The sequence below is a fragment of the Buteo buteo genome, chromosome 15 (assembly GCF_964188355.1).
Source record: "Buteo buteo chromosome 15, bButBut1.hap1.1, whole genome shotgun sequence".
Taxonomy (NCBI): domain Eukaryota; kingdom Metazoa; phylum Chordata; class Aves; order Accipitriformes; family Accipitridae; genus Buteo; species Buteo buteo.
In genome coordinates this window covers 28,436,440-28,457,005 of record NC_134185.1, presented here as the reverse complement: position 1 = coordinate 28,457,005, position 20,566 = coordinate 28,436,440, and the positions used below count along the sequence as shown (strand labels likewise).

The 20,566-nt window shown below is 42.3% G+C and overlaps 2 protein-coding genes and 1 long non-coding RNA gene across 4 annotated transcripts; 1 reads left to right on the top strand and 2 right to left on the bottom strand.

Moving 5' to 3' along the window:
- Nucleotides 1-1,374: 1,374 nt before the first annotated feature.
- Nucleotides 1,375-14,258, bottom strand: SMPDL3A (sphingomyelin phosphodiesterase acid like 3A). 2 transcript variants are annotated; one of them, XM_075046861.1, is made up of 9 exons: nt 13,956-14,209; nt 13,680-13,759; nt 12,236-12,449; nt 10,574-10,718; nt 7,508-7,604; nt 6,490-6,668; nt 5,115-5,295; nt 3,055-3,179; nt 1,375-1,888 (listed from the first exon to the last, which is right to left on the bottom strand). In XM_075046861.1, exons 1-9 carry the CDS (start codon nt 14,063-14,065, stop codon nt 1,577-1,579), a joined length of 1,443 nt encoding a protein of 480 aa, XP_074902962.1. In that variant the 5' UTR covers nt 14,066-14,209; the 3' UTR covers nt 1,375-1,576. The 2 variants fall into 2 exon arrangements, with proteins under 2 accessions (XP_074902962.1, XP_074902963.1); XM_075046862.1 differs by lacking the exon at nt 13,680-13,759 and having other exon boundaries at nt 13,956-14,258.
- Nucleotides 14,259-14,828: 570 nt separating this feature from the next.
- On the top strand, nt 14,829-15,244 carry LOC142039856 (uncharacterized). Its single transcript, XR_012653074.1, has 2 exons — nt 14,829-14,949; nt 15,057-15,244. It is a non-coding gene; the product is annotated as an uncharacterized LOC142039856 (long non-coding RNA).
- A 1,642-nt stretch (nt 15,245-16,886) lies between these two features.
- FABP7 (fatty acid binding protein 7) lies at nt 16,887-20,400 on the bottom strand. The gene is made up of 4 exons (XM_075046398.1): nt 20,250-20,400; nt 19,492-19,664; nt 18,752-18,853; nt 16,887-17,229 (listed from the first exon to the last, which is right to left on the bottom strand). The coding sequence occupies exons 1-4, from the start codon at nt 20,320-20,322 to the stop codon at nt 17,179-17,181; spliced, it is 399 nt and encodes a 132-aa protein (XP_074902499.1). The 5' UTR covers nt 20,323-20,400; the 3' UTR covers nt 16,887-17,178.
- Between the last annotated feature and the right edge of the window lie 166 nt (nt 20,401-20,566).

Genomic DNA, 20,566 nt, shown 5'->3' with positions numbered 1-20,566 from the left:
GGGAATCATCAGCTTTCAGTGCTGAAACTTTCTGGTACTTCCTCGGTGTCACAGTCTGTACAGAACTCATGTTAATTCAGGTTATTTACATATCCAGACACATTCGAGATCAGCCAGAGCAGATAGCTCTGAAGAGCTTACATGCCCACCATACCCTCTCCAAGAACAGAATTTAAAATACAGGCCTGCCTACTGTGCATTATTAATGGCATTTCTAAACATTAGTGCCACTGGAGGATTAGTTTCTGAATGCGAATTTAACTAACCAACCATTTCCTCTGTGGATGACTGATGCATGACAATCTGAGGTATCTGCAACTACAGTTGTGAATACTACAGACTTAGAAAATTTGTCCGGAAATATTCTGCTAAATATTTCAAGCTTGGGTGGAGACAAAACCAGAAAGTTCCTCAACAGCTACAGTAAAGGCTTTAATCTCATTAAAATTAACAGCAATTGGATTTGTCTCATAAGCACTTCTACAGCTCCAGTTGCACCAGAATAATATTATCTAGAGAAGGGTCTGTATGTATTATATTGACCAAAGGTTCCAGAAGTGTAGCTCTTGATGTGACAGAAAAAGGGGTAAAGGTCCTTCTTGGTTACACACATGAGATAAACAGCCTTCTTAATATTAGTGTCTTGTGAACACATTAAACCACAACAAGAGGAAGTGGTCTGTACAATTGTAAATTCATACAAGTGATAATCTTCACATTAAGTACAAGACTGCACTATGAAAAAAGAAAGCTGAGAAACACCATGACAAGTGCATATTTACCTGTGCTGCACAGAGAACGTATATATTATATCTAATTAGTGATGCTGATCAGTTTAAACCTGACTTATGGTCTGCTGCAAAATCTCATACCAGGAGGCTGCTTGACAGCAGTACCACTGTACATAGCTCTATTATAAGAAAAAAGCACTTTGTGCTGTGCAAACACACACATTCTGAAAAAAAATGCCTTAAGTATTTACAGGATGGAGGTTTGTGTGCCATTAAGTCATGTTCCTGCTGCCGTTAGAATATGCACCTAAACAGAGGTGGGTTTAAGGGGTTAAGAAGGAAAAGAAAACTTGGCACAGGGAGATACCAAATACTGGCATCACATCAACAATGTAACTGCACTCCAGTCTCAGCAAATGCGAGTTTTGTGGATTTCGGTTTGCAAATTATGACAGCAGATGGTTGAAACCTGCCCCCATACAAATCCAATGCCTGAAATGGCATTGCCTATGTTTACACACCCTGAGAAAAGACGACTTGGATTTCCAAAGAACTGAGGGAGTAACTTCTATTCCCACATACTGGGACACTTGTTACAGAGGGTACAGGACACTTGAAACAACAGCCAAGTATCTGGCCACAATTACATAGCCAATAAACTTTTATTTAGATGTGGAAGGAAGACATGTTTACAATAAGAAAGATCTAGGGAGATTTATTGCTCCCCTGAAGTTCAGAGAAATCCCACAGGCTCTCTGTCAGCCTACCAGTGCTTGAGCAAAAGGATGAACAGGTTCTTTAAATCACAGGCTAAAGTCAAGAGCAGCATAAATTGGACGGAGACTTCACCTCCACACTGCTTCCCGATTGATACAATCTGTGTACGAGGAGTAATCCAAATATTGGATTGCACATATTTGGCAGGTCTTGCACCCCTCTTCACAGACAATGGTTTTGTCATAACTCACAATGAAGTTACTGTAATACTGCTCAAACAGTGTGCTGTGTGGCATAGACAACTGCTTGGCCATTTCATATAGGCTTTCTGGCTTCAAGTCTTCAATGCCGTAAGCTTTAGTCAGGATGTATTCTAATTTCCAGTTCGATTCATTTTTCTTGTTGGCGTCTCTGAGATCCAAGTAAAACTGCCAAAGATCCTACAGTTTAAAAAAAAAAAAAGAAAGAAAAAATAGGCACGGCTGTATTACTTTCTTCCCTGCTTCATTAAGCCTCTAGAGTGATACATTGATTAGGAAGCTGTCACTCCTCATTATTCACAACTGAACAGAAGGTCACGTCCCACCCCAAGAGCTGGGCTTACACCCAAACTGGTACTTGCGGTGCAGTAATGGTGGGGGGATGGGGAGGAGAAGAAAAAGGAGTCACAAAAGGCAGCAGTGGCAGTGTTAGAGGTCTTTCCTGTCCAAACTGTAAAATAAACTCCGCTATGCTCATGTCTCCTTTAGGGGAGTGGGGCAAAAGGGTGAGAACTGGAAGTTTCTTTTCTGCAGGCACTGCCTGAAGGGCAGAATGGACAGAAAAAGAATGGCCCAGGGAGAATTTAAGGGAAAAAGAGAGATGGAGATGCAGTAGTGAAATCTGCCACAAGAAAGTAGCAGCTTGTATTAGCATACGTCTCCAGAGGGAAACCGCAGTCCCAGTCAAGCTGCAGGATGTATTGTCACTGAACTCAGCGAGGTCAAGATTTTACCCTGAATTACAGAGAGAATACCCGAGCCATTCAGAGCCAAAATAATTATACAGGATTCACTTTATCTCCAAAAATCACATGAGACAGAAGTATTCTAATTTTTCCTTCTAAATTTATCTATAATTTCCTATAAAAAGTATAAACTCTATATAGGAAAGTGCATGATTACAAAAGACATCACACGGTTAAAAGAGCTTTTCTTCATCTGCTCTTCCACACCCTTTAGAAGCTTTTCATGCACTGCATCACTAAGCTCAGGCCAAAACCAGCAAACAACATTTGTATGTAAAGAAGCCCAGGATTTAGGTGAACCTTTTTCACTGTTGCAGAGGTCCCTGCAAATAGTTTTAGGATTCCGCCCAGAAAATGTCTGACTGTCTTTGATTCTAAAAACATTCCATGGAGAACAGGGAGTACTGGGGAGTCCTGCACGTACAGAAAGACTGACCAAGTTCTCTTTCAGATCTCCTTTCCTTTGCCCAGAAAGAAAAATAAGAGTAAGCACCACCGTCCCACCAATAGCCATAATACTACAAAGGCTGACATCTCACTGTAATTTTTAATGACGCTATTATTTCAAGTCTTAAACAATGCTTTAAAATCTTTACTTACCAGCAAGCTATAATCAAGAAGATCATATTGATACAATCTGACGCCAGGGTTATTGGACTCCATTTGCCATACATTCTTCACTGGGGTTACAGCAGGTGCCACAAACAAGGAATTTATTGGCTTTTCTGCAGGAAGAGGAAAGGTGAGGAAACAGTTTCCGTTAACACAGCAAGAACCAGAGTGACTGGCTTAGGTACATTAGCACTTTTTTCTCCCTGGATTAGCTATATCACTGTGACCTCCTTCTATACTTCCACTGGATAGACCAAAATCTGTGTCAAATACCACAGTACACATTCCAGTGTGTTACCAGTTAAGTCTGTCGATACTAGAGGCTTCCCACCAATTCAACTAGCTGTGCAAAATCGTCTTGCCTCTATGTAAATTTGTATATTTCTACTGAAGAAATATTCAAAATCTTTAGTTGCTGTCTCCATGCTATATTTTGCAAGTGTCCTGGTTTCAGCTGGGATAGAGTTAACTGTCTTCCTAGTGAGCGGCTGCGTGGTGCTTAGTTGCTTTATGTATTTATGATGTTATTAGAAATGCCAGGGTATGACCACCTGAGCCTGACTTCACTCACCTAGGCTAGCCTAGCACCTGATACGTGAACACCAATCTTTACAGCAACTGAAACATGAGGATGTACATGGATTTTAATTAGACAGAATATGCAGGTAAGTATATTGAGAGGTTCTCTGTGGAACAAAAAAAAAAGCCCTAACTATTCCTTTCTCTGACAACATCACTGCAGTGAAATCACAAGGTCAGTCTCCACATATGAGCAGAAGCTTTGAAAGCTTGGACATCAGTAGATTCTTCTGGAGAGGATAAAACTGAGCTCTGTATCTCAGTACACTGATGTTGGCTACAATATTACATTTATCTTGAATTCTCTGGAATTTTGTCAAGATGAAAACAGCATGACTAGAAGACAGCCCAAAACTGTACGATAAACACAAACTCTATTTAGCTACATGCAATTTCACTGTTTAAATTTTTCAAAAGATGCAAAATTATTAAAACAATTTGGAAGCAGTTACTTGCGCATGCAGACTATAACAACAAGGCACCGAGATCAGTCTGTCCTCAGTGAAATTTGCAGTAGAGGTGATGATTTCATGCACAGATGGGACAAGGTACAAAAATATGTGGGTATAAGACTGCCCTGAATACCATTTAAAAAATATTAAAAGCCAGTTCTTTCACTAGGGCTGGATTCCTTTTTACTGGAGAATAATTTCATGATAATGCCATGTAAAAAGGTAAATGATTTAGAATACTATTACCCCAGTCAGCATTTTGGGCATTGCTTTTATGAGTTCATATAAAACACAGATGAAGAGTCAATTAATATTTGGGTATTTTACATAAACCAAAGCAATGGTCCTCTCACTGTTCTATGGTACAGACACATATATATAACCAGTTACTTGTTAGAGATCTTCTATTAGAGATGTTAAGAGTGCTCTATACAGCCATGCCCATGCTTAAAACTAAGGGATTTCAAAGCAATAAACAAAATTTTCAAACATGGGTGCTTTTCTTGAAGGGAAATTAGCTGATCTAAGAGATGCAACAGGCACAGACTTTCCCCTGCCTCCTGCTTACCCTTATCTTAATTAACTTTGAAGCAGCAGGGAACTCAGCAGAGAGGCACAGTAATGATGCAGGAAACACAAGAACACAGAGCACGTCTAGTTGGCCTGAGAACATTCCCTTTGACACATTACACAATAGCAACTGGCTAGTATAATTTGCCCGTGTCACTGACAGAGCAGAGGGGAAAGACTAGAAATCCTTGTCTAGGCATAATCATTCATTAAAAAAAAAAAAAAAAAAACAGGAAGCTTGGGGAGTCTCTTCTGACTTCAACAAAAAAAGACAGTCTGCCTTGCAAGGTTCTCTCTGGAAAAAAAATTGGAAGTATGTACTCTTGTAGATAAATAGCAGTATTTCCCAATTTCGTTCTTCAATTATTTATAACAAAGGCTGCAAGAAAGTATTAATTTGCTTTTAATCAAGAAGAGAAAGATGAAGGATTCAACAAGCATCATTACCTTCTTCATCCAGGAGGACCATGATACTATCTCTATGTGTATGTCCAAAAAACTGCCCCGCAATAACACTACTGTATTTGCGAAAAATCTTTACCAGTCTCTCATTGTAATACTCCCTGATAGCTGTAGTATTCCTTGCATATGGCAAATATCCTATTGGTACATGTCCTATTATATATACCTAAGGAATTAGATACAGAAAGCACAATTAGCACCTTCATTTGAAGCTTAGACTCTTAGCTGTAACTTAGAAATGGTTACCACGATTTCATAATAATGCTATCTCAGAAATGGCATTCTGAAAGCTATAAATCCCGACAGTTTTGTTATACAAAATACAAATAGTAAGAATGTTTAAATTCATAATCAGAAAAAATAAATAATTTTTTTTTTAGTGAATTCCGTATATTCTTGGGAAAAAAGTTCCAATAAATCTATGTGTGATTTTAGGCCAAATGAAAATTTGATCAATTATTTCAAATTAAAAAATAAGTTACTAGGACAGGACTTATGATATGGCATCTCAAGAGGATAGCAAGAAAAACATGTTAGAATATTACAGAGGCTGCACAGTCAGAAACATGGAAGAACTGGTTAAAACCTCTCTGTCTGAGGTCAAGACTTGGTTCCAACTGCACACACCAACCAATATGCTGCAGGGTTTTATGAGGAAGGGAAATCTCTCCTTTCTCCTGACTGTAATATAATATTTTTTAAATTACAACACCATAGAAAAATGTAAACGTTTCAAATTAAACACTTCTTCTGGTCAGAGGATGATCCAATCCCCGCACCAATCAATCAAACACGAGCCAACAATTTATAACCTCACTTCAAAACCTGAGTATTGTAAGACAATTTATTATAACACTCAAATCATAGCAAAACACTCAAATCATAGCAATTGCTGCAGCTTGGATAAGTTTTGTGGTTGACAAACTCCTTTTTAGTTTCTATTTTTGATACTTGTAATTACATTAAAATGTAAATGAAATACACTAGCTTTCGTCTCAGGCCAAGGGTGCACATTTTAAAATTACAGGCTATGAGTAAAGAGAGTCAGAAACAAAAGTGAAAGTATTAAGTATTCTCATCCTGGCTTCTAGAGTATTTTACATAGTAGGAAAGAAAAGGTATTTTACTCTATAATTTGGGAAACTGCATTCAACTATTTTATTAATTGTTGTAGTATAATGCGCATATTTAAGGAAGAATTATTTAAAAAAATGAAATTTTTATCTTGCAGTATTTTTGGTACCGTTAATATTCTCCTAGAATCATGTTTATCTTTTCATTGTCTCTATTTCTTTCTTCTTTTCTGTTCTTTTCAAAGTTCGAACAAATAATGCTGATGGGTTCTGTTCACAGCCCCTACCTTTTCCTCCTTTTGTGAAGAGGCTTCTAGTATTCCCTCCAGCCAGGCAAACTGGTTGGCTGGGTCAGTGATATTCACAGTTACACTGTTGGGGCTGTAATATAAATTTGTGTTCAGACTGATTATCCTCAGCCGTTGAAAGCTATCACTGGATTCAAACAGCTGTGTGTAGAAGCCACCTGTGAAAATAAAAGCAACATCATCTGCAAAATGAAAGGCTTCAAAGCACAACTTTAGAATGGAAGTACAGCACTGACAAAATACCCAGCCTTACTCTTTCTCATAAAATAGAATATGGCATGTTTATTCAAGCCATGCATCACCTTATCACAAGAGAACATCCTAAGAATCTGGTTTTAGCTACTTTTTAGCAGGAGAAGTTGACACTAAATTTTTTATGAATTCTTGCCTGTAATTGCCTTTGTGTTTATTTGACAGTTTTCAGATGCAATTATCCTACTGACATGGAAGAAGTTCTTCCACACCAAGAGGTGCAGTAATTGTTAAAAAGTCCATGTTTCTTGAAATACTGCAAACATATAGGTTCCTCCAGGAAGAACTGCAATTAACAGTATAATCACCAAGACTATGTGCTATTATAACTTGAACAAATATGTGCCTATTCAATATGCTCTGAAATACATGTAGTATCAAAACAGAAACAATATTTCATCAATTTTTTTACAACCAAATTTAAATCTTCTCATGCATTGTACACCTTTATCTAAAAAGTATATGAGGTCTTGAAGGCAATAAGGTATTTCACATGCATTGGTACAAAGCCAATAATACTGTACATTTACAAGAAGCACTAATTATTGCACCAGAGGAGAATAAATGTACCCTGAAAATAAGCATTGCTATTCAAAAAGACAAGTAACTTCTTCCAGGAGAAGCATTACAGATAATCCATTGTGCTGATTCATCCTATGAGACGTCACTAAACAAACAGGACAAATCTATAGAAACATCAGTTCTCTAAGCCCTAGCTTTACAATGCATTACTGGCACATTTTACCTTTCCTGAAGGTACTGATTGCTTCATCAGTTAGCCAAGGTTTCCAGAAATCTGCTACAGCATTGTAAACTTCACTGGTAGTTACAGGAAGCTGATCCTGTGAGAGAGCAGAACCTGCCTAAGACTTAGCATTCAGAGACACAGACAAAAAAGTCACTAAATTATCCCACCTGCCCTCTCACATAACACCTAAGTGTATCCAGTCATCACCAAGAGGAACTCAAAAAAGGAAAAACCAAAAACTTCTGAACATCCAGTATTGCTGAGCAGGAGCAAATGCCTGAACTTAGAACGGACTGCATGGCCTTGTTAATGCATTGATAAACTAATGCCAGAAATATTTCAAGCCTTAGGAGCACAGCAGAGTGGAAAACCATACATTCTGCAAAACTAATAAATACATAAACTGAATATTCAAAGTCTAAAAATAAAGTCTCTTAGAGGAAAAGCTTGAACATAAGCTTCTTTTATAGCAGGTGAATTTCTCAAGCAACTGGGGGTTCACAGCAGCTCCCCAAAACTCCACTACGGTCCTCAGAAGCATTCAGGTGAAACTCACAAGTATTTCCATGATAACCTGTAGTTCTAAACGCATTTAAACGTAAAAGAAAAGTTTTGCCAATGTTTTCTCCCACCAGCTCTAATTAGGACTGTAGTACCTTTTGGTCTGCGCCAAGCACTGTCCAAGCACCACAGCCTGGTAAGAGCCGTGCTCTCACCTAACCCTGACAGGAAGATCCCAGCCTGTCCTTGCCTTTCCTAAAATACCTGCTTGGATTCTTGGTGCTAGAAGAAGAAAGCAGAGGCCCAAAAATAGGAACAGTATTACAGTGCATGTTTTCTTAAACATAAAATTTGACCTTTCTAAGACCTTTGAAACTAAACCTACGTTATTAGAGGCTTAGGCACTAAGTCTCCGTCTAGGAGTAGTGCAATCAGAAGTCTGTTCAGACATTTGTTGCTTGCAGTGCACAGATACCAGTTATTAAGAAAGCTTTGAGCCACACCAGGTCAGCCAGAGCTAACAGTCACTAACAGACATAGTAAAACCTGATCTCAGATAAGAAGCCATGTTATGGACTGAAGGTGGTCTGGACCCAGGCAAGTCAGTGCTCTGTGAACTTGTGGATTAGACAGCAGTTCAGGAATTTGTTTTAAGCAGGGGCAAGGATGTGAAACAAGTAAGACTACGCAGAAAGACCGAGGTTACAATATACGATCTGAGAGGTACCCCAATGCTTGATTAACCTGAGTAGTATTTTTAATAGGCTCTGCAAGAAAAATCACCCAAGACCGTTAAATTGTTAAGACGGACAGGTCAGAACACAATTTAGAGCAATAAAATTCTTCAGTGCATGGTGAGCGCACAGCTTTCACACTTGCTCTGGAACAGCCTACAGTGTGTGGCATGCTCCACATCGCTTCCAGTCTATGGGACATTTGCCAAGCATGTCCAGATGAAAAACAGAAATGTCATCAACAGAAAAAAAAAAAAAAATCCAACAACCTGAAATGACCCCGTAGTGGGGAATTTCTGATCCCATGGTCTTTTTCAAACAGCAACAGAAAGGTATGTCAGTTCTGCGCAGTAGCAAAGCTTGCCATTTCAAAGCAAGTATCACAGAAACACTCCTGTATGGTTTTGTGCAGAGAGAACTACAACAGTTATTCCAATCAGCAGCCTGCTTCAAAATACTATTTGCTGCCTGTCTGCCTCTCCTAACCATCTTTTTTCTATCTTCAGATTTAATTTCACAAACAAAACTCGTATTTGTTGGAAAAGTCACTACATTCTTTGTCTACAAGGTTACTGTATACAGTTTTTTTCTTCTATATCAAAAGAGACTGCTGAATGACAACTCTTTTCTGTTAAGGTTTTTTTAAAAAATGAAACAAAATGAAAACAAAACACTGAGTGAGAATTCAGTTAAGGTGTTACTTATCAAAACACTCCACCAGTGGTTTCTGGTGACAAGCTGGTGACTACCAGAGTACAAACAGAAGAGACTGAAGTCCCAGCTTGGTTTGCGCACTCACATTTCCAAGATATGTTTAGCTCTTATTTTGCCTCTCACATTTCCCTTTCCCCTCTCTAAGCACCTCTGTTACTCCCTGATTTGGGAATCACTAACTCCAGCAATGATAGGGGCAATAATACAATCACCTACTACACCAAGATATACCCTGATAGGCCTAATGAGTAACACAGAAAGCTGGAACAAAAGTCTTTGGGGGTGTGAAGGGGTGTTACTGAATTCCCATTAGGTGTTTCAAACAAAATATTTTAGCTGATGGGCTCATCCCTTCCGATCCCCTCAGATCCAATGACAGAATTTGCTTCTCAGTCCTGTGTACTGCCAGATCAACCCGCAATACGCTTTAAAGGACACATGAAGCAACTGTTTACTTTTGAGCTATGCCAAGAACAATATTCACAGAACACTGACAGTAAAAAATCACCGTCCTCAGCTGCAATGGCCCACACATCCCGTAAACCATCAATGCAAATATTTCTAAGTGTCCAATAAGGAAAGAAAAAAAGACTATTTTTAATAATAGTGGCAAAACTATGGGAACTTTACAAAAATTCTGCCATTAGTCTGATTAAAAAAATCCAGTGATGTCAGCAGACAGATTTCCAGTAGGCCTTTCAGTAGGCCTTGAATCTTACCACGGGCTCACAGATCCACTAATGATGTCATTTCTATTAGATTAAGTTATGTACACACATGCCTGACTTACACAGCAAGAAAAAAGTAAGTGTGTATTAACTATGATGAGAGCTGGTGGTTCTAAGCCATGAGGAACGATTAGCAGTAAATTTGCACAACCTCAGGCAACGTACAGATTTTACCTGGAATCAAAGTTTGCTTGGGTAACTTAAAACAGAGAGAGATGTACTTTCTGTTCTCCATTGGAACTATTTATAATTTTAAATGCTAACTAGAGAAACTGTTTCCAGGATAATAGTTACAAAAATGTAACTCTGATTTTTTTACACCTGCTTTCTGAGGGGTTAGGAACACAGTCAGTATGACACATAAACAGATTTCTAACTTGCTTTACCTGTGGCCAGTAGTCATGATTGCCCAAGGCCGGGAAAACCTGAAGATCCGGAAAGAAATTACGAATTGTAGAACTCATATTGCCAATGATGCTAATGACCAACTTTGTGGAGAGTTCTTTTACAGGAACATGAGGAGGACTATCTCTGAAAAAGGAAAAGGCTTTATTAACAAAGGTTTATTAGCAACATAAGGAAAGGCAAAAAATTCTGCAAATACATCTACAGTCTAGTATGTAATACTAGTGTAGACTCTTTAATTAAAATCAAAGAATTGCCTAAAAGGCTCTCTGCAAAGGCTTTTTTTTAAAAAAAGCAAACAAGTAGGCTAATGTTTATCCTATGATTCACACTTCTTACAACTAAGATTTCTTAGAAATTAAATTAATTCTACTCCATCAATTTGAGCTACTGTGCAATTTGGGTTATATATCCTCAGTCATCTGCACAACCTTATAAGTTTGCTTTTCCCCTTTTAACAACATCCTGTTGAAAATGAAGTACAGTAAGTGAAATAAATTAATCACTTGTCTTTACATATTCATATTTCCTAACAGCCTTCCCCCAGCAAAATTAAGTGACACAACATATATAACCTTTCCAGTAAAAAATACCCCATCATTGATAAGCAAACTAGTTCTCACAAACACTCAAAGATACTAATCTCTTTGATAAATTATCCATTAATGTATACCATAAAAAATTATGTGATGGTAGAATGGAGAATTTTGCTATGGCAGAAGGGTAAATTAATGTTATCTTTCATGAATACCTAGAAAGTAACAGGGCATGGTACTATCAGGCTACTCATATGCCTCCCTTTCACACTTCCTTCTCCAGTCCCACTGCTAAGGCACACAAAGGCTCATAGATAACACCTGTGTGAGAGACAGAATATTATTATGCCCATTTTCTAATAAGGAAGATCAGCACAGAAGAGGTAAACTTTTTAGTCAACAGGGGACTGCACACATCCAAAATACTGCAATCAGGGACTGTGAAACCACACTTTGTTTAGAAGCACATGCAGCTATGAGTGATAGTAATGAGGAGAGAGACAACGTCTACGACGCTGTTATCGTCCCCCTGCTAGCCCCTGATCTAGAACTCAGGCACCAAAGTTAAATGGTCACTTTATAGCACTTTAAAAAAAAACCAATATAAGCTATAGTATTGCTTGATTCTAGTTACCTCTTACAGAACCAGATAAAATACAGTTAAAGTGTATCTTCTAAAAAGGGGTGCACTTTAGATTTAATGACCTTAAGACCTACAAAATCCAGTACCTCCCATAATAATTCATTCCAGTCAGTTATTCCTCTGACCTTTCTTTTTGCTTTTTCCACTTCCCAGCGTTGCCGCACCATTTCTATTAACTTATACTAATACTAATATACTTATACTAATACAGTCATATGGTAAATGACCCAATGAACAGTCCAACAATATCCAGAAATGATTACAGAGACCAAAATCTGTTCCTAAGGCCTTACATTCTCCATCTTGCACTTAGCCATCTGGACAACTAAAGTGACTATTTAGAAGTAGCATTTGTGAGATACTAAACTCAGATCTGTTGGTGCAAATATAAACTTGTGAATTACTGCACTATATGATTATCCAGCTGTTAAAAGCTTTAACTGCAGAGTGACTTGAATACTTACCCCGTCCAAATCATGAATGAAACCTGCTGGTTTGAATCTTTCATGAATGCAAATGCTGACAAAATAAGTTGATACGGAGAATCACACAAAAAGTCTCCAAAAGGGCCTGGGTTGGAGGCATTGGCTCCTTTGGAAGAAGAACAAACTTTGGTGCGATCAGGGGTAATGTGGTAAGTCGGATCTAAATGTAGGTCAGATACATGCCAGAACTGCCCTGTTTTCAGAAAACAAAGATTAAAGAAAATGCATTATTTGCATTTGAACTGGATATACATGGGTAACGCCAAGTTTGCTCCAGTTTGTCTACTGCTATTCCTCTTTCAAGCTTTGGAAAGGAGAATAAATTTAACAAATTGGTGACTAGCCCGTCTGTCTGATAAGTGTGGACGAGTTCTGCTATTCCTGACAAAAGTCCTTCATGTAGTCTGCTCAGAAAAACTGAAAACAGAAGCAGAGGCATAGGTTTCAGCTGTTCAGCAGAAAAAAAATGGAGCTTGGTAGGGATGGGAAAATCAGTTCCCTTTCATTAATAGCAATCTGGAAACTGGAGAGGAGAGGAGGCGATACAAGGACTTCTCCACTCCACCTGAAAAGAGAGGGAGTTGCATTTTAATTATTTTCCCAGACCTTCCCTGGCTGGAAGCTACTGTAAAAGATCACAGTCCAGAAAGAAAGGCAAGAAACAGCATGCGTGCAAAAATTTCAAAGCTCTTCTTCTCCCCAGCAGCCGCAGTAGCAAAGAAACCGGGCTTCCCACCAGAGAGAGGTGTGTCACCAACTCACTACTTTCCAGGCTGACACATTCTCAGCCACTGCTATTTAGCGCTGCACAGATAAAGGAGCTGAGAAGCATAGGAATACGGTGAACAAGATGAATTAAGCTGGTATTAGACTACCGGCCTTCAAGTTTCACGTAAAATAAGAGTAATTTCTTTCTGTCGGTTTCAAAGCCCTCAGGAAAGGCACACACGTATCTGGGGTAGTGGTTGTGAAAGCGGGACAGATATAAATTGATTTTTCCCAAGGTCACATGCTCCCTCCGTGGCAGAGCAGGCACCACGCGCCCGGATGCCGTGGAGTTTTATTTCAGGAAGCAAAGAGCAGCAGCGATCTCCAAAACCTGCAAAACCGTGACTCCTACCAACAGGAGACAGAGACACTCCGGCAGGCCGCTGCGTCTTCGGTCCGAGGCATGTACCGGTTACAGGGAACGAAAATCCTGCGGAAACCATTTCGCAGCGCTCACCTGCGCGCGTTACCGTACCTCGGGCAGCGTGCGTGTGTTCGCTGACAGCACAGGAACCAAGTTTAATGTTTTCGGTCGGTGCCTCAGGACACCGCGCCGAAGGCAGGGCAGGGCTCGCCTCACCGGCCGCCCTCCGGAGCGCCCCGGCCAACGCGATCTAAACCCCATTTAAGACCACCCTCACACCCCCCCCCGGACCTGAACAGCCACGCGTTTGCTTGTCTGGAAGGTCACACGAAGCACAAGCCAGCTGGGACGGGGAACGCCGCCGCACCAGCCTACGGGAAGGGGAGGGAACGGAGAAGCAAGAGGGGAGCGACCGGCCCGGGCCTTCCCCCCGCCGCCGGCAGCACGGAGGGGCGGCCGGTCCGTCCCCTCAGCGCCTTCCCCGGGCGAGCCCCCCGCCCGCCGTCCCCCTCAGCGGGGGCGGCCGGCCCCTCTCGGCCGCTCCCCCCCGCCTCTCACCGGACTCACCCGCGGCGGAGCGGGGCTGCGGGCCGGCCGGCGCCGCCTCCAGCGCGGAGCAGAGCAGGGCCAGGCCGAGGGTCAAGCGGGAGGCGAGTCCCCCCCAGCCTCGGCTCCATGTCGGGCCGTGCCGGGAGAACCCTGCCCGCAGACGGTACCTCATGGGACCGCCCGCGGAGGAGAAGGGACGAGCCCCGGGAGGCCGAGGCGAGCGCCGGCCCTTCGGCTGCCGGAAGCCGCCGCGCCCCGCCCGCAGGCCGCGGGGGCCGCGGCCGCCTCAGCCGGGCCGGGCCCCTGGGGGGGGATCGGGGGTGAACCGTCACCGCTGAGGCGCCGGGGAGCTCCTAGGAGCCAGCGCGGCCGCCGGCTGGGCTGCATCGACGGCGCCGGCTGACTGCAGGCGGCCTGGAGGGAGGGCGAGGCGGGAAGGCGGGAGTCCCTTCCCCGCCCGGCGGGCCTGTCCCTTCGGGCCCTGGGCTGGCGGCTCTCCGTAGCGGCCGGGACCCCTGGCTGAAAATCCCTTTTTTTTCCCTTTTTCCCCCACGCCCGGAGCCCGCCGTGGCCCCGCCGGTGCTCCAGAGCCGGGGCCGAGCCTGCCCTGTACCCGCAGCGCTCGGAGGCCGTGCGGGAGTCTCTTGAAGGAAGGTTTCTGACAGCAGACCTGTGAAGAGGGATCCTGGTTACTTAAGGCACTTCAGAATTTAAAAAGCTGGCGAAATAACGCCGTCGACTACGGCCGCAGGAAAACGCTGAGGTGCGCTGTAAATACGCGTCTGCGTCGCTAAGGCGTTATAGTGGCGGAGCCGCTGTTTGCTGCTGGAGTCGGAGAAGTTTCTGGTGAAGGGAGAAGGCTCAGCGTCAGATTTAGGAGCAGACCAGAATAACGACGGCATGGATCCCGTAGCTGCCCCCGAGCGTCCCGCTGCTCGCTGTGCTCTTCTGTTCAGATCTGCTTTCCGGGGCTTTGTAAAACCCATTTTACCAGCAGCTGGGAGTCCCATATGTCAGTATTTTTCCTCACTTTTCCACTCCTCCGAGCAGTGCCACAGGCACCGCTTCTCCACTTTTCTCTCCCTTATTTAATTTGACATTAATATTGTTTATCTTTAGAACAGCAGAAGACTTCACTAATAAGGTTCATGATGCTTTCACGTGACTTACGGAAGATATGTATGTATGGAAAAGTAGCCTTTGTTTAAAAACGACTGTAATGTAAAATGTTTACCGTTCAGGGTAAGCCTTAACAACCTGTCTCTGCATTCCTTTCCTCATACATAATAAAAACCTTATTTTTTTAATTCATGACCCCACGAATCACTTGTGATGATGAATGCCAGTACTGGGGACCCAAGTCTGTTTTCCCCAGTGATGGAAAAGCAGCTGCTCCCACCTTTCTGAGAAGGGGTGGCTGGGAAGGACAGTCATGTGGCAAATGCACCCGCAGGCAAACTGGCAGCACAGGAGGGGAGGCGCATGAAAGCTGTATTAGTTACTGAGGCTGACGATTAAATGAGCTAATAAAACTGAAGGGCAGAAGATGCTGTTTAAACATAACTTGCACTATAGCAGCTGAAGCAGCCCACAATATAGAGACCGTAGAGCTCCCCACACCACTGGAACAAGTCCTACTTTTTTCTGATGAAAAAAGTTCACTCCTAGATTTTAAAAGCTATCGATATCCACCAAATAAAGCATATTTATAATGGTTTATAATTAAGGACTGTCCTCTAGCTGTATAGTGTTCCCCATGAGAGAAAACAGGCTTGGATGGTCCTTTCAGGCAGCTTCTTTGTGAAAAAGTAAAGCTACTGACATTGAATTTTGCATTTCTGTTGGCTAGGTGCCACAGTTATGTCTGAACTTTTATCAGATGAGTGAGTTGCGCTACCCGTGTTATCCTAGCTATCCAGGGAAGCAAGAACCCACTTCCCGTGACACCACGTAGCAGACCTGAAGGATAGCACGGTGCAGTATTAGGGCCAGGAATTTGGGCAGGATGCCCCTCCTGCACCTCCCTCTGCAGCTACATGCCCCCCCCCACCTCCTGCCCCAAGTACTGACCAGCTAAAGCCACAGCTCAGCTCTGCCTTGGTTTGAAAACTTATAGGCAGCTACACCTCCATGTAGTTCACTGAGTCAGTGTGTCAGGAAACATGGACTTCCCAAACAATCTCATTTGTGCTGCCAGCGACCTGTTTCAATTTTCCTAATAATCTGAAGTGTAAGGCACTTTTCCCCACCTTGGTCTTTTAGGGAAATATTCTTCAGGAATAAGGTTTTAATTTATGTCTTTTAAGCAGCATTTTATCTTAATAAAAAATGGTTATCTGCTGTACATATTAGCTATGAAACTAGAGCTCAGGGAGGAGAATCTCAGCAGGTTTGTCTTGTACCATTTTCCCTTTGTTTTCCTCCCACCCCTGTGGAGACTGATGAAAAGATAAGCTTTGTACTCTAGGTTCCCCCAGTCCTGCCCTTCATCACATTGGTCCTCTCCTCTGGCCCTGTGAAACACTTTAATCTTTTGTATATTAGCAAAAAAAAAAAATCCCACCCACCAAAACTAATGAAAAACTCTCATAACTATTAAAACCAAAACTACAGGATCCCCCCTGACATCAAAGGCTGACCATCTATTGACCTTAGCATGCATAGGATAACAAGTTCCCAGTGAAGAGAGGAGCTGAAACTGGCTTGAGCCTCTCACTTCTCTGCCTACTTCTATAAAGACAGGGGCTTTAGATTTCTCCAGCAAAAAGAAGCCACTGAAGTAGAGTGAAGGCAATTTTTCATTTCCCATGTACTCTACACCACATAGAGAAGCTGCTGCAGCGTTGTGCACCACATGCTTTTCTGTTGTTCAACGTGGAAAAAGGAACTTTCAGCAATTCCCTCCAGAACACTGGAATATTAGCTGATTAAATGCAGAAGGAGCACAGGTTTAAAAAACTTTTTAATTTGTTTATCTGCATTCCAAAACAATTCAAATATGTTCCATTTACTGTAAAAAAAAAAGAGGCAAGTGTTTCAGAAATTTAATGCCAAGCTTAACCTGTTTCACTATACAGCACAAGCTTGCCAATTTGATGGCATAGTTTTTTTAAAAAAACACCCCCCCAAAACTCTTTATTAACCTTTCATGCCAGAAATGTGCATTTTAGCTACGTTCAGTTGTGGACGGTACATTAATCCATCCAGCAGAAGTAACATCTGGACAGAGGTCAGGTAAACTCTATGCTTTCTCATAGTGGCGAACAGCAACGACATCACCAAAGGTGAGAGTCTGCAAGTCCAAGGAAAAGACAGACACGTTAGATGCTGGACCATTTTCTATAATGACTTAACACATATTAAAGAAGCCCATGCTAGAGCAAGGTTGGTTTACATCATGTAATTTATAGAAAAAACAAATTGGTGTAGATTATTGATATTTTAAATGAACAAGAGGCAAAACTTTAGTTACAGTTCCCGTAATAAACCCAACCTTCTCCTTGCTGCTTCCAAACCCAAGAAGCACATACTGCACATTTACAAGGCAACTATAGTGAGGCTAGAAACTACTGTTTAATTTTTCTAGTTTTTGTGAATGTAGTTTCTTAAATACAGCATTGTTTTAATACAGATTTAACACCGATTTTCCCAAAGCTGATCACACTGCGAGATGTGCAATCTAAAAATCCAAGTCCTCTATACCCACATTCTACACTATTATGCATAGGCATATACTTAAGGAGAACCCTGTACTAAAATAAATGCATTCTGTGCACTTAGGTAGCTAGAACTACCAAATATTTTAGTCTCTGCAGTTGTGCGGAACACTAACTGCAGTGTGTGAGTTTTGGAGGCATTTCCTGAAGTGGAACAGGGCATCTCACTGTGTTCAAACTCCAAAGGAAAAGGTTTTCTGTATATGCATGTAGCCATTTCCAAAAACAAAGCACGTATTTTCCCTTGTATCGCTTGTCACATTGTGTTGCACTGACTGTGTGCTTTAAGCTTTTAAATATTTGGAGGTCTCCATCCATACAGATACTCTCCAAAGTATTTGGAAAACAAGCTAACTGGTTTTCCCAAACAACCAAGTCATAGGTTAGTATAGCTGAAGAGGTTTTATTTTTGAAAGTTACATCTCTGTGCCAAAAATAAGGATGAGAAGTGCTGCCCTGGACATTAGATATATTAACTTACACCATTTATTCACCCCATACTCCTGTTCCTGAAAAGTCAGGAAAAGAATGTGAATTTGAAGCAAGACTTCTTCATACAATTGCTGTTTATCATAGTTTTTAAGAAGGTAGGAGGAATAAACCCTTTATTATTAAATATGAAAATGCTATTACCTCCCGCAATATTGTAGTCTATTTTCCTAGGGAAATACTTGTTCTGTGTAGTTAAATATTATTTATGCGTGCATATATAAAACAAGTTTTTAAAGAAATCTAAGTTAGCACGGGCAACAGATCATTGCCTATATAATCCAGAACTTTGTGACTTTCCCAGCTCACCAGGGCTTTTTTTTTTTTTTTTTTTTTTTTTTTGCTTGAGCATTTACACAAACTCTAGAAAGAGCATAAACACTCTGGAAATCCACAGGCTGGCCTGCCTATAACCACTAGCAATTTTTTAGTTGTCAGTAAAACAAGATGCAAAACAAAATAAACATTTGAAAAATCTCTGTTAGCTTTCCCCACCAATTGGTTTAAGGGTTTGTGCATACATAACACTATCTGTTCATAAAGTTTGAAATAAATGCAAGTGAGGAGTGTTAGCAGTGTACGTGAATGCTCAGTGAGCTTTATACTTACCATTACCATTTTGCCATCCTTTATTTCTCTCACAAAGTTTGTCTCTTTGCCATCCCACTTCTGTACGTGCACTAGCTTGTCTCCGTCCAAGGTCACAACTGACTGTGAGATACGAAGAAACACAAAGACATTCATTTATTTGGGGTATTTGGGATTCTGCTCACACATTCAGCATGCACTATTCTATTGAATTCTCTTCAATAGATGGATGTGGATCTAGAATGATAAAGTAGTCCCAGCCATTTTAAAGCCAAGCCCGTGAATCATCCTCGGTTTAAGCACAAGCTCCATACAATTCTTGTTCGTGTCAAAGGATTAAAAAAGTTGTTTCCTTCGAGTTCCAGTCTCACAAGAACCACTGTTTCAGATGTGCTTTGGGGCAGCGTTTACGTTAAGCCCCCCAAAAATGCAGGGAAGAAGGCATTTCCCCATTTCGACTGGGAAAAGTTATGCCAAATGATGTTTGGCTTGAAAGAAAAGTGGGCAGCCAACACAATTCTTCAGGGCTGGAAGGAAGACTAGAAAGGGGCTGGTGACATAACGCATTGCTTCAGACAAGACATGGTGTAAGCGGGCAAATAAGATGCAATCTTATCTTTTTTTCCTGTCCTTCACAGTGCTGCAACTGGCAGAAGTTACATTTTTTTTTCCTTTCACCCTACCAAAGATACAGCCTCGGGGGCGGGGGTGGGGAGGAAGAAGAGGAAAAAGAAGCCACTGCAGCCCGAGAGTTCACTTACTTTGCAGTTTCTATCATCGGGGGTAGTTTCATCAAATTCCTCTCCAAGTTTAAAGCTGATTTCTGTGTTTTTGAAAGTGCTTTGAGTCCTGATCACTACTTTGTCCCCCTCGCTGCTGATAATCACAGTGGGTTTAGTTACATTCCCCACCTGCCGTGTTGCAAACCCCACTCCTAGACCATCAAGGGAAAAGAGAAATCCATCAGACATGCGGGTTTTCACTTTTTTTTTTTTTTTGCCACACATCGAGGTACAGATTCCCCCGCTCCACACCTTTAAGCCCCCACAGCGAAACTCTACCTTTCTGCTTCGCTTGTGCCCTTACCCCTACAGCATCCATAGGTGCGTGTCCCCCCCAAGAAGCAGCTCCGTGCCCTCCCTCACCTCGGGGACGAGGAACCCCCAATTCGGCAGCGCCGCGGAACGGGTGGCGATCGCTTCTGCTTCTCTGGCTTTCAGTTTCTTACCGCTCCGGCACAACGATCGCTTTTGCTCGTGTTTGTTTGGAGTTTTATCTGCCGGCGGCGTTTGCCCTTTCTTTCTCCGGCACCTCCCGGAGCTTCTCCCCAGCAGGACGGCTCTCACATAACCCCCCCATCACATTAACCCTACTGAAGCACAGCCACCCAAACCTCCCCCGCCTCTGCCAATGCCTCACCTACACCTGGGGGGGGGGGGCTTTTTAATTTTTTAATTTTTTTTTTTTTTTTTTTAAAAAGGACGGTGCAAAACTGCAGCTCTGACCGCGCCGTACCTACCCAGCGCCTTCATGTACTCGTCGAAGTTGTGGCTGTCCACCAGCTTCCAGGTAGCGCAGAAAGCTTCGACCATGGCGGCGGCGGGGAGGGGGGTACCGGGGGAACGCCGCTACGGCCCCTATTTAAAGCCGGAGCCCGGCGGGGGTTTCGGGAGGAGGAGGAGGAGGAGGAGGGGGGGGAGGCAGCCGCGGTCCGCCCCCGCCGGCAGGGCCGGCGCCTCCCCTCCGCCCTCCGCTCCAGCCCCGGAGCCGCCGCGGGGGTCCGCCGCCCTCCGCCCCCTCCCCGTTCAATTCACAGAACGTGAAATACTGCCCGGA